The sequence below is a fragment of the Bombina bombina genome, chromosome 4 (assembly GCF_027579735.1).
Source record: "Bombina bombina isolate aBomBom1 chromosome 4, aBomBom1.pri, whole genome shotgun sequence".
Lineage (NCBI taxonomy): Eukaryota > Metazoa > Chordata > Amphibia > Anura > Bombinatoridae > Bombina > Bombina bombina.
In genome coordinates this window covers 882,235,454-882,249,868 of record NC_069502.1, presented here as the reverse complement: position 1 = coordinate 882,249,868, position 14,415 = coordinate 882,235,454, and the positions used below count along the sequence as shown (strand labels likewise).

General features: G+C 37.5%; 1 protein-coding gene across 1 annotated transcript in view; it reads left to right on the top strand.

Moving 5' to 3' along the window:
- The window catches only part of LOC128657429 (sulfotransferase 6B1-like), an 86,149-nt gene that overhangs the window by 53,163 nt on the left and 18,571 nt on the right, over positions 1 to 14,415 (top strand). Inside the window, exon 5 of the mRNA XM_053711781.1 lies at positions 8,390 to 8,516. Coding sequence (XP_053567756.1) covers positions 8,390 to 8,516 — 127 coding nt within the window. The remainder of the gene's footprint in view (positions 1 to 8,389; positions 8,517 to 14,415) is intronic.

Sequence of the window (14,415 nt, the reverse complement as noted above, 5' to 3'; positions counted from 1 at the left end):
TAAACAACTTTCCAATTTACTTTTATAATCAATTTTGCTTTGTTCTCTTGGTATTCTTAGTTGAAAGCTAAACCTAAGTAGGTCATATGCTAATTTTTTCCCTTTTAGGCTACCTCTTATCAGAATGCATTTTTACAGTTTTTCACAACTAGAGGGTGTTAGTTCATGTGAGCCCTATAGATAATATTGTGCTCACGCACGTGAAGTTACCTACGAGTCAGCACTGATTGGCTAAAATGCAAGTCTGTCAAAAGAACTGAAATAAGGGGGCAGTTTGCAGAGGTTTAAATACAAGGTAATCACAGAGGTAAAAAGTATATTAATATAACTGTGTTGGTTATGCAAAACTAGGGAATGAGTAATAAAGGGATTATCTATCTTTTTAAACAATATAAATTCTGGTGTAGACTGTCGCTTTAAGAAAGCACTATAGATGTTTTTTTTTTAATCTAAATCACACATTGTTGAAAGGCAATATTTCTACTAAACCAAGATTTCATTTCTTATTATACTTTGTTTTCTCCAAACTATTTCACACAAAAATGTATGCTTTTATTGTTTCTCTTGGTATTTTTGATAAATTAATTGCAACTGCTTTCTCTATATTTGCTTTGCAAATCATTTTTCTAACATCTGTAGTGAAATTGCACTTGTTGCATTATTTTGATGTGGCATAACAGTTATTAAACAATGTATATTCCCATAACACCAATATTGGATACTTAAATGGCATTGATTGCTATTTTAATTAAAAACACACAACCACCAATCCCCCAAACATATAAATATTTAAGATATAGTAACTGTTTAACAGAGTTTAAACATATTTATATAATTGAACAAAGGAAAACTTTATTGCATGGTAGAAAAGAAAAGGTAGGGTAGAAAATTAATTATATATAATTCTCAACCTATTGTGATGTACTTTATGTTACAGATTTATTAGCAATAATTCATAATATTTGAATATATATTAAAGCCAAAAGGATATCTACTAGACTTGTGCATGATCGAAAAATTTGTTTCGGTTCGGTTCGATTCAGATTTTTTCGAATTTCGGTTCGGATCGATTCGAATTTGGAAAAATTCGAATGAATTTGTTTCTGATTCATTCGGATTCAAATAAATTCGGCTGGATTCGGTTCGGAAATTCAGAATTTCGGTATGTTTTAGGTGGGATATGCTGTGTATTAGACTAGCATTATGTACTGTATATTAGGTGTAACCCATTGCAGAGTGATATAACCTAATATACTGTACAATACTAGTGTAATCCATGGCCATCCGAATTTACCGAATAAATCCGAACTAATTCGGATTTATTCGGTAGATTCGGCACTATTTTAATTCGGAAATTCAAATCGATCCGAATCTCCGAATTTACCAAATTTTCTGAATTTCCAAATCGATCCGAAACGAATCGCACATGTCTAATATCTACTGTTTTACCAAAATATCCAAAAAGGTTTCCTTCTTGTCTCTCCCAACTGTCCCTATTTAGGAGGGACAGTCCCTAATTCTGAGCTCTGTCCTGCTGACTTTCTTAGACAGCCATATATCCTGACTTCCCTTAGCCCCAGATATAGACCAACCAGGCATGCCCATGATTTCACCCATTATCCACCCGCAAACCTACTCCACTTACACAAAAGAGCCTGTTCATAAAACAGAAACCGTCCCTCTAAACCTCCTGAGTACCTTATACCTAGCCACAAATGTTGGGAGGTAAGTACATTCTTTTCTTTGGCCCTAGGCAGATGTTACAACTTCCAAGCCAAGCTAAATAATTGTGTACACGCCTCTCACGTCTGGAAACTGCCGCCTATTTTCCAATGTTGTTGTAAACTTGTAGATATATAAAACATCTCCATAAATTTAAAAGGGACATGTAACCCAAAACAAATTTCATGATTCAGATAGAGGCCTCTATTTATCAAGGTCTGGCGGACCTGATCCGACACTGTGGATGAGGTCCGCCAGACCTCGCTGAATACGGAGAGCAATACGCTCGCCGTATTCAGCATTGCACCAGCAGCTCACAAGAGCTGCTGGTGCAACGCCGCCCACTGCAGACTCGCGGCCAATGGGCCATCAGCAGGGGGGTGTCAATCAACCTGATCGTACTCGATCGGGTTGATTTCCGGCGATGTCTGTCCGCCTGCTCAGAGCAGGCAGACAGGTTATGGAGCAGCGGTCTTTGTGGCCGCTGCTTCATAACTGCTGTTTCTGGCGAGTCTGCAGGCTCACCAGAAACACGGGGCATCAAGCTCCATTCAGAGCTTGATAGATAGGCCCCAAGGTGTGCAATTTTAAACAACTTTCTAATTTCTTATTTTACTAAATGTGTTTTGTTCTCTTGATATCTTTTGTTGAAAAGCAGGGGCATAACCTCAGTAGCCTGAACATGTCTGCAGCACTATATGGGAGCAGTTCTGCAAGAATGTTATGCATTTGCAAGAGCACTGAATGGCAGCTCTATTTCCTGCCAGGTAGTGCTCCAGATGCCTACCTAGGTATCTCTTAAACACAGAATATCATGGGAACAAAGAATATTTAATAATAGAAGTAATTTGCAAACTGTTTTTAAAGTGTGTGCTCTGTCTAAATCACTAAATATTTTTTTTGTTTTTGTGGAGTTACTTGTTTACAGCAGCAATGGAAACTAGGCCGGGTGTAGATAGAAGGGTCATGAAAACCGAACATTTTCTTTTATGATTCAGATAGAGCATACAATTTTAAACAACTGCCCAATTCACTTCGATTTCTCTTGGTATTGTTTGAAGGAGCAGCAATACACTACTGGGAGCTAGCTGTGCAGCCAGCAATCAGCAACTAGCTCCTAGTAAAAGCATTGCTGCTTCTAAGCCTACCTAGGTGTTCTTTTGTACAAAGGATACTAAGGGAACAAAGCAAATGAGATGATTGAAGTAAAATAGAAAGATGTTTAAAGTTGAATGCTCTATCGAAATGTTTGGGTTTAAAGAGACAATAAACAGTAAGGGCCAGATTATAAGTGGCACGCAAACGATTTCGCGAGGGGTTTCGCGATTGTTGAGCTATATATGTATGTGTATATATACAGTATGTATGTGTATATATATGTATGTGTATATATATATATGTATGTGTATATATACAGTATGTATGTGTATATATATGTATGTGTATATATATATGTATGTGTATATATACAGTATGTATGTGTATATATATGTATGTGTATATATACAGTATGTATGTGTATATATATGTATGTGTATATATATATGTATGTGTATATATACAGTATGTATGTGTATATATATGTATGTGTATATATACAGTATGTATGTGTATATATATGTATGTGTATATATATATGTATGTGTATATATATGTATGTGTATATATATATTTATGTGTATATATACAGTATGTATGTGTATATATATGTATGTGTATATATACAGTATGTATGTGTATATATATGTATGTGTATATATATATGTATGTACTGTGTATATATGTATGTGTATATATATATATGTATGTGTATATATATATGTATATGTACTGTGTATATATGTATGTGTATATATACAGTATGTATGTGTATATATATATGTATGTACTGTGTATATATGTATGTATATATATATATATATATATATATATATGTATGTGTATATATACAGTATGTATGTGTATATATATGTATGTACTGTGTATATATGTATGTGTATATATATATGTATGTGCTGTGTATATATGTATGTGTATATATACAGTATGTATGTGTATATATATGTATGTACTGTGTATATATGTATGTGTATATATATATGTATGCAGTGGCGTAGCGTGGCTTCTCAGCGCCCAGGGCAAGGCAAGAATTGCGCCCCCCTAATCCATTAGCACTGACTGAGTCTCTTCCACCAGTACAGTAGGGATTGGCAAATTTGCTTTGAATCTTGGAGACAGCTCAACAACTTAGGAGACAGGTTTTTTGTTTTAAAACAAACAAAGCTTTATTTTAACAACAAAAATATATACTATATATATATATATATATATATATATATATATATATAGATATATATATAGATAGATATATAGAATTCTAAACTCTACATTCATCCTTAAAAATTAGGATTCAATATGGTTGCAGGCAGCCATTACTTTATTATATACATTAAGTAAGTACATTATATAAAACTTAACAATTACAATTTTATGGTTTAATATTTAAACATGGGATTTCATTTTTAAAATACATCTGAGCCAGCATGCCAGAGTGTGAGAGTGATCTCTTTAAAGTGAAAGCCAGTTATTATTATTTTTAAATTCATTTTTAACCTGGGTAAAACATACAAAATGTAGATCATCTACATCTTGTAAGTTTTATTTTACCCAGGTTAAAAATTAATTTGAAATAAAATAACCAGCTTTCACTTTAAAGCAGCATAGATCACTCTCACACTCTGGCATGCTGGCTGGCTCAGACTCTGGGTCCTTTGGAAGTTGGAATTTGGCTGGCTGGCTCAGAGTGACTCTGGGTCCTTTGGAACTTGGCTGGCTGGCTGGCTGGCCCTGCGACGTCACCTGGGTAACGATAGAGGCTAAGCTGCATTTTGCGTGTGTTGCCATTTCCAATCCCTATTACCCAGGGCCCAGGCAAAAACAGGGGCTATAATAATTTAATTATAATTCTGGCTGGCAGTGGCACTGGTGGTCTGGTTCTGATACGGACTCGGTGATGAGTTTGGTAATTTTTGTTGACACTACTTACCTTATCATTGCGGGCGTAGCGTACTAGTCAGTCTGACTCCACTCTGGCTCTGCTGCTCTAACTTCTTCCTCCCTCCTGACATGCGCGCTGGGAGTGGTAGTGGACCGTGCTAACTAGTGGCGTAAACACTAGTCTAGCAGCAGGTAACGGTTGGATAGGATTACACTCATAAAATTATGATAATTAAATCATTACACAGCACGTCTTGACTTCAGAGTAGTAGACAGTTCACTTGAGAGACAGAACGGCTGGGCGCAGGCGCCTGTCAGATTTTTTAGCCTCCCTGTAGCGCCGCTGGGAGTGGGACTGTGACTGTCTACTGTATTGAGATGGTGGGGACTGGGGAGGCTGGGAGTCAAGCATTTTGCGCCCCTCAGAATTTTGCGCCCGGGGCAACCGCCCCTGTGGCCCCCCCCACGCTACGCCACTGTATGTATGTGTATATATACAGTATGTATGTGTATATATATGTATGTACTGTGTATATATGTATGTGTATATATACAGTATGTATGTGTATATATATGTATGTACTGTGTATATATGTATGTGTATATATATATATATATATATATATGTATGTGTATATATACAGTATGTATGTGTATATATATATGTATGTACTGTGTATATATGTATGTGTATATATACAGTATGTATGTGTATATATATGTATGTACTGTGTATATATGTATGTGTATATATACAGTATGTATGTGTATATATATGTATGTACTGTGGATATATGTATGTGTATATATACAGTATGTATGTGTATATATATGTATGTACTGTGTATATATGTATGTGTATATATATGTATGTACTGTGTATATATGTATGTGTATATATATGTATGTACTGTGTATATATGTATGTACTGTGTATATATGTATGTGTATATATATATATGTATGTACTGTGTATATATGTATGTATGTATATATATATATATATATATGTGTGTATATATATATATATATATATATATATATATATATGTATGTGTATATATACAGTATGTATGTGTCAGGGGCGTATTAAGGCATAGGCCAACGAGGCCGGTGCCTAGGGCAGCAGATTTTTAAGGGGCAGCAGAATTTTGAGTCCCTAGGGCCACTCTACGGAACTCAGGGCCGGGTGGCTAAATCAACCAGGGCCCCGGCTATTGCTATCCTATGGTTGTATGTGGGTGCGCATAACGTGGTGACAGTGGAGGCGGAGCTCACTTGCGCAGCCTGGCCTGGACTGAGAGGGAATGCAGTATTCTTCCTGGCTCCACTGCGTGATTGAGACTCACACAGACTACACAGTGCAGTGTGCACTACACCGTGACCACTGTGAAACAGCATATGCCTTTCTCCCTTCAATACATCTTCATTAGGCATTAAAATACTTAAACGGATTAGTCACTAAATACTTGTACATTTACTGTTTGTCTATCTGTCATACATGCAAAGAATAAGTATTTATTGCTGAATCTATACAACATGTGACTTAAAACACAACTAAAAATATGTTGTATGCATTTAATACATTCAGAAACAATACAAGTATATACTTTATTATGATTGTATCATGTGACTTTATCCCCTAGGATACAATTCCTAAACCTATCATAACTACTGTTGTATTTTTTAAGTACTTTTAAAGGCCAGTTTGTATATTCATTACATATTTATCCAAGCAGATATTTTGCTTAAATAACGGTCAATCACCAAAGAAGATGTTTAAGGTTAAACAACTACCTACTGACAAACTATCATACAGTGAAGGATATTTTTTTCTGATATAAACATAAATATATATATGTGTGTGTGTGTGTGTGACCAGAGTGAATGCAAGCCCTGGTGAACATCTACTTAAAAAGACATTTTTTTACATTTTTACACCCTGCCCCAAAAATATTATGTCTAAAAATGGCCTTAAACCTGGGGGGGGGGGGGGGGTGGCAGCAGAATTTTGAGTGCCTAGGGCAGCACAAAACCTAAATACGCCCCTGGTATGTGTATATATACAGTATGTATGTGTATATATACAGTATGTACTATATATATATATATGTATGTATGTATATATAGTATAGTATATGTCTATATGTGCACATATGTATTAATGTATTTATGTGTGTGTATATATGTACAGTATTTACATAATCATATTCACATATAAAAACATAAATATATATATGTATACATAAAGACATATAATAAATATATATATATAAATATATATATATATATATATATATATATATGCATTAGAGCCTTTTGCCGTTAAGTAGCTGAAAACATGTAAAAATATATTAATGCAATATTCATATTTAATAAAGGTTTTAACTGTATTTATTGTAAATATTTCCCATTCCAATGTTCTGTACATAGCAGATTATGTTCTAAGTATTTATAAATAGATATTCCAATATATATATATCTGTATATATCCATACCTATATATATGTTTAAAAAAAATCTGATATATGTAGAAATATTTAATTCTGAATAAATAGAACATATTTTGTTACGAAAATAACATTGGAATATGAAATATTCATATTTTCATGTAGGGTTAGCGCTAATGAGAATATGTTATGGTGTTTGTGCCCTAGAGTGGTGTGTTAGGTTTTTTTTCAGCTTTTTTTTTTACACTAGTCAGGTTACCGCTAGAGCAAAAAAGTTTATTTTTAACTTGTAAAAATCTTAATTCTAGCAGAGTTTTTGCCATGGTAAAAACACAAAATTACACTTTCAATCTAGTCCTAAATAAATTCTAAATAGAATGGTGCATTCAAAGAAAAGAATTAGGGGCCTATTTATGAAAGTGCGGACGGACATGATCTGCTGTAGTGATCATGTCTGCCGCACATCGATAAATGCTGACAGCATACACTGTCGGCATTTATTATTGCACAAGCAGTTCTGGTGAACTGCTTGTGAAATGCCGCCCCCTGCAGATTCGCAGCCAGTCGGCCGCTGGCAGGGGGTGTCAATCAACCCGATCGTATGCGATCGGGCGGATTGCTGTCCGCCACCTCAGAGGCGGCGGATGAGTTCGGGAGCAGCGGTCTAAAGACTGCTGCTTTTTAACTCCTGTTTCCCGCGAGCCTGAAGGCGTGCACCGAAACAGAGGCATTAGGGGCCGTACAAGGCATGATAAATTGTCCCCTAAGTCTGAGAATAACGTGGATTTTTTTTTAGTGTCTATAAAACAATGAGAGCTGCCATGTTATAATTTAGGTTACCTTCTCTGCTGTGGCCAATTAGGAACAGTTATAAATAGGTCACTAGAGTGTGCAGCCAATGGCAGCAGTGTTCTGCACTTCCATTTCAAATAAGAACTGAAAACAAAAGCTCACAATTTCAGAATGGAATTACAGGAAAAGGGGACAAAATAAATAAAGTATATTGCAGACTTTTATTTATATATACAATTTATAATTTTATATTACAATCTTAAAATGTTTAATGTCCCTTTAAATTCCATATACATATAAGAATAAATATTTATCTTGTGCAGTTATTTTAAAGGTTGAATATTTTTTGGTGAACACTTAAACAAAAATATAAGCCATTATATAAATAAAAATAATAATATATATTATTTATATCTATTTTTTTGCAGATAGTGTTGGTAATTCGAAATCCAAAGGATACAGCTGTGTCATTTTTCCATTTTTACAACAGTAACGTACTGTATCCCACCTACAATTCCTGGGATACCTTCTTTCAAGACTTCATAAGCGGAAAAGGTATTTTACTAGTTTTATTTTTTTTGTTAAAAAATAAGAACGAGTTTTGTTTACTTTTTTTTTTTTTTTTTTTTTTTTTTTTTTGGTTTTCAAAGAGCTTTATTGTCATCCACAAAAATAAAAAATATACAGAGCATGGAAGAAAAAAATAAAAAACTAAGAGACAACAATTACATAAATATAGTCTTTTACAGTCTTCTCCCAATGTAAAGATTTGGATGAGATTAACACATAGGTGTGTAGGTTCGTTGCTCCTTGGTGAAATTATTCTCATAACTTTGTAACGATAAACTTAACTATAAACTTTGGAACCACCATTCCTTCCAAGGGGGTAAGCCCCCGAGATCAGCGTCAACAAGGGAAATAGGAGGAAACGAAGAGAGAGACAGGTAGACAGGGAGAGAAGGGACTTTATGTTATTGACCTACGTAAAGGGACCTGCCGTGTAGTTAGTTCTTCCCAGAGAAATTTGATGTCTGCAAAAGTGCCGATCTGTTTTCTTTTGTAGTAACTATATTCCTTGAGTGTTAGCATGTCCGTGACCTTATTGATCCATTCTAATAGCGTTGGCCTGTGTTGTGTTTTCCAATGAAACGCTATTAGAGATTTGGCGCTTGTGATGCCTATTTGTAAAAGTCTAAGTCTCAGTTTGCAAGGGAACGGGGGGAGGTCATTTAATAACGCTAGTCTGGGTGTCAGCTCAAATTCCTCAGTCAGTATCTGCCTATAAAAAGTTTCTATTTCGCACCAGAGTGGTTTGATTACATCACATTCCCACCACATATGTAAGTATTGGCCTCTAGTAGGGCAACCTCTCCAGCAGTTACTGCTTGCCTCCGGGTAGATGGAGTGGATGCGTGAAGGTGTTAAGTACCATCTCAGTAGCACTTTAAAATTAAGTTCTAACATTTGGGGTGAGCTTGACGACTTTTTTGTGTTTTGAAAGATTTTCTTCCAATCTTTCCCATTTATATCATGTCCCAGCTCCTCGTGCCATTTGGTCGTGTATGAGGGGAGCGTGTGTGTGTGTTCTATTTGTATAAGTTTGCGTGTCAATGACAGCGAGTGCCGCAGCGGGGTTGTATTTATGCAAAGAGTTTCGAACGGTGTCAGTTCCCTAAGGAAGTCTTTTTGGTGTGGTGAAGTGTATATAAAATGGTGTAGTTGAGAATATTTTAACCAGTTAGAGTATCGTCCTCCCGCTACTGCACTTAGATTTTCTCTCCCTGCTAACTTCCCATGAAGCGTAAATTCTTTTAGTGGCACTGTGTATCCCCATTCAGTTAGTCTCTGTTGTCCTTTATCCAACCCTCCTATCATCTCGGCGTTCAGTGGTATGGGAAAAAGAGGGGAGCGAGCTCCAGTGAGATACGTCTGGTGAAGATTAATATTATCCCAGGAGTCAAAAACATGTTTATGAATCATTAAATCATAGCACTGTGGGGGCCGTAAAGATTTTGGTACCCAGCATAGAGCTCCCACTGAAGGAACTCTAAGGATGTTAGAGTCTAAGGATACCCAGGCTTTCGAGTCACCTGCTCTATGCCAGTCTAGAATTCTTTGTAAGGTGACTGCGTTATAATATACTGTTAAGTCTGGTAGCCCCAGTCCTCCATTTATTGTGGCTCTGTACATGTTGGATTTGTTAATCCTAGGTTTTCCTTTTCCCCAGATAAAGGCATTTATATGTCTTTGGAGTTGAGCTAGGTACCATTTGGGAAGAGTTATGGGTACCGCTTGAAGTAGGTACAATACCCTGGGCAAAGTGGTCATTTTAATGCATTGTGTGCGTCCCCACCATGAAATTGGTTTTAAAGACCAAGTGCGAAGATCTTGTTGCGTTGTTAATAAAAGTTTGGTGTAATTTTCTTTAAATAGTTGTGTGTGGTTAGGGGAGATATGTATCCCTAAGTATTTTATGGACCTGTCTCGGACAATCATTGGGCAGGTGTTTGAGACATTAAGAAAATCAGTCTGGGCCATGGAAACATTTAGAATCTCCGATTTCTGCGGGTTTATCGAGAAACCCGAGAACCGGCCGAAGGTGTTAATTTCTTTTAAGATTATAGGAACTGTGTGATGTGGATCAGTAATTGTGAATAGTACGTCGTCAGCGTATAATGCAATTTTAAAATCGTGAGGGCCTATCTTTATACCATGTATCTCATTGTTATTTCTAATATGTGCAGCAAAGACCTCCATTGTTAGAATAAACAATATGGGCGACAAGGGGCAACCCTGTCGTGTGCCGTTTTGAATTTGGAAGGGGTTTGACAGCATTCCATTTGCCTTAACTTTAGCGGTGGGACTTGTGTATAGGCTAAGTATGCGTGAGATCATGTGTGGTCCAAATCCTATCGCCTTTAGTGTCTCTTCAAGAAATCTCCAATTTATGCGATCGAACGCCTTCTCTGCGTCTACCGCCAAGAGGGCTGATGGAATTTTGTTATGTTTAGCGTGTGATATTAAAGTCAGGGCTCTTATTGTATTGTCCCTTGCCTCTCGCCCCGGGACAAATCCCACTTGGTCCGTATGTATTAGGGACTGCAGTACTACGTTGATTCTTTTTGCTAAGATTTTGCCTAAAATTTTTATATCCGTGTTTAGGAGGGATATCGGCCTATAACTACTGGGGTCTGTTGGACTTTTCTGGGGTTTGGGTATTACAGAAATATGTGCCGACAGCATGTCTTGCGAGAAAGAGCCCTCGTTCTCCAATGTTTGGAATAATTTGAGTAGGTGTGGGGCTAGGATATGTTTATAAGTCTTATAGTATGTGTTTGAGAAGCCGTCTGGACCCGGACTTTTACCTGTGGGTAAATCTTTTATTGCAGACAAGACCTCTAACAAGCTTATTGGGTTTTCTAGTGTAGTGCGTTGCTCTGGTTGTAAAGAAGGTAGGTCTGCGTCGCTAATGTATGCCCGCATCTGCGTTAGGTGTTCTGGTGTGTCGTCTTTGCTAAGGTTATATAACTTAGCGTAATATTCTTTAAAGTGGTTAGCAATACCTTCACTGTCTAGTATATCCCGCTTGTCAGGGGTTGTTAACTTATGTATCTGTGCTTTTAGTGTCTGGGTTTTTAGGGCTCTGGCTAGGAGCGAACCTGCTCTATTGCCCTCGAAAAAGTAGATTTTTTTAAGGTTTAATGCACGTCTCTGGGCCTCTTTCAAGAGTATTTTATTGAGCTCTTGTCTGGTGTCTGTCACCCTTTTAAGTAATGTATTGTCTTTCGGAGAATTTTTGTGGGAGAGTTCCAAGCCGGCTAATTGAGTAGTCAGGGCATCTATTGTCTGATTGTACCTCTTCTTCCTATATGAAGTATGTTTAATGCAGTGGCCTCTGAGTACCGCTTTGTGAGCCTCCCATAACGTGTGTGGAGAAGTGTCTGGAGTAGCGTTAATGCTAAAGTATTCCTTTAGTGAAGTTGCCAAGGCGTCAGTTGTGTCTGGTTGATGTAATAACGAGTCGTCCATTCTCCAAATATAGGGGGTCGTTGGGTGGTCGGGCCATTGTAGTTGGGCACAAACTTGAGAGTGATCTGACCATGGTGTTGGCTGGATGTCTGCGTCTTTAAGTAAAGAGAGGTGGTTTCTATCTATGAAGATATAGTCGATTCTAGTGTACACTGACCAGGGGAAGGAGAAAAAGGTGTAGTTGCGCTGTGACGGGTGTTTTAGTCTCCATGCATCAAGTAAGCCTAAATGTGTTAGGAATTTGTATACTATGTTAGGAGGTCGTGTTTGAGCTGTTGGTCTGTGAGAGGAGGCGTCCAGTGTAGGGTTTAGAGCGACGTTTAAATCTCCTCCTAAAATGAGAGTACCAATTTTATTTTCTACTACTAGGTTCTGTAGTGTCTGGAAAAATTGGGCTTTCTTACCGTTGGGGGCATATGCATTTACTAACGTCACAGGTTGGTGGAACAGTAAACCTGTTAGGATTAATATTCTGCCTTCTGTATCAACAATCTGTTTGTTAAGTTGGAATTGTATGTTTTTATGTATTAAAGTGCATACCCCGTTCTTTTTAACTCTGTCTGAGCTGTAATAACTTGTTGTGAATTCTTTTGAGTGAAAGCTAGGTTCTGACTCCCTTATGAAATGTGTCTCCTGTAGGAATATGATTGCATTTTTATGCTTAGCTAAGCTGCGCAGTGCAATCGCTCTCTTCGTAGGGGAGTTGAGGCCCTTCACGTTCTGAGATATAATGTTTACTGCTGGGTCAGCCATGTTGGGGTGTGTGTGTTAGCGAACAATGTGATCTTACCCTCAAGAGGATCATCTGTAGCTTGGTTTGTAATACTTTACTGGCACAGCATAGGTAAGAGTGGAAGAGAGTTGTAGATAAGAGGGCTGTATTCAGTTCTCCGGAAATGACACAGAAAAAAGAAAAAGGATGGATGGTGGTTCCAATACTGAAATAAATAAGCAAAACATGTAAGCAAAACAACAATGATAAAAGTATCAAACAACAATAACAATAACATTCCATTTGTCGTAGAGTACGATGTACTATCATCGTACAGTTAGGGGGGGGGCAAGGTAATGGGGAATTAGGGAAATGGATTTTCTTGCTTCCGTTGAGAGGGGATGGTAGGCAAGAGTGGTAGGGGGAGAAAGGCATCTATTGTGCCTATCCATTCTTGATATTATGTCAAGATATTTGTTGTGGTCATGGGGGCTAGCTTTTAAGTTAAAGGGGTATGGGGTGGAGAAGGTGGAGGGGGGGGAATTTCCGTGGGTCACTGAGCAACCTATTATGGCTTTGTACTATATACTAGAGTCTTTTCGTTTGGGTGGACATTCCCGTAATAGTCTTTGTTCAAAACTCTCTTAGGGAGTTATATCAAGTGCAAGACAAATATAAAAGGAAATAAAGTACTCCCTTCATGATGGTTCAGAGTCCGCTTCCGATTGGGCCTGTGAAGTTGTGGAGTTGTTTCTTCTTTTCTTCGGTACTGTTGACCAGTTTGATTGTTGATTAGTTTTCTGAGTTTTCTTTTGTGAAGGTTTATCTGTGATGAGATCTTTTATTGAAGGCAACTTGGGTTGTGGGATGTCAAGCTGTTGGCAGAATGTTTCTATGTCTTCGGGGTCTTTATATGTGTATGTTTTATTGTCCTTAATGACTTTTATAGCAAAGGGAAAACCCCATCTGTAGGGTATATTTAAGTCTGTTAAATGCAATGTAAGGTATCTCGCCTCCTTCCTCTTTGCTAATGTTAGTGGGCTCAAGTCTGAGAAGATCTGTAGAGAGTCCTCCCCGAATCTAAGTGGGGAACTTTTTCTTGCCGCCAGCATGATTCTCTCCTTATCTGCAAACTTGTGGCAACATAATATTATATCTCTAGGAGGTGCCGATGGCGATGGTTTGGGTCTAAGGGCACGGTGTGCTCTGTCTAAAGATATCATGTCATCTTTGCCTAGACCTAGTAAAAATTTGAATAGGTTTTGTAAGTATGATGGAATTTGTGGTGGTGTAATTTCCTCTGGCACCCCCCTGATTCTCAGGTTTTGACGTCTGCCTCTATTATCAAGGTCTTCGACTTGGGATTGCAGTTGCAATATTGTCGTGTTCTGTTGCTGTAATGTTATAGTCATGTCATCTGTGGTTCTGGTGTATTCCTCTGCTTGTTCCTCCAAATGCAGTACTCTGTGACCCAGTGCGTTAACATCTCTCTTAACTTCAGCTAAACCGTCTTTTATTGCCTTGCTGACATGGGTCATAAATGTGCTCAGGTCATCTTTAGTGGGTAATAGGTTAAGGTCTGCCCGCGTTATAGGTGTGTGATCAGTTGCGTGATCCGTGAGATCCGACATGTCTAACTGTGCAGTTTCCACAGAAAGCGCATTTACATTGTCGAATGGCTTAAAGAATGCATTTAATTTCCCCCCACCAGGG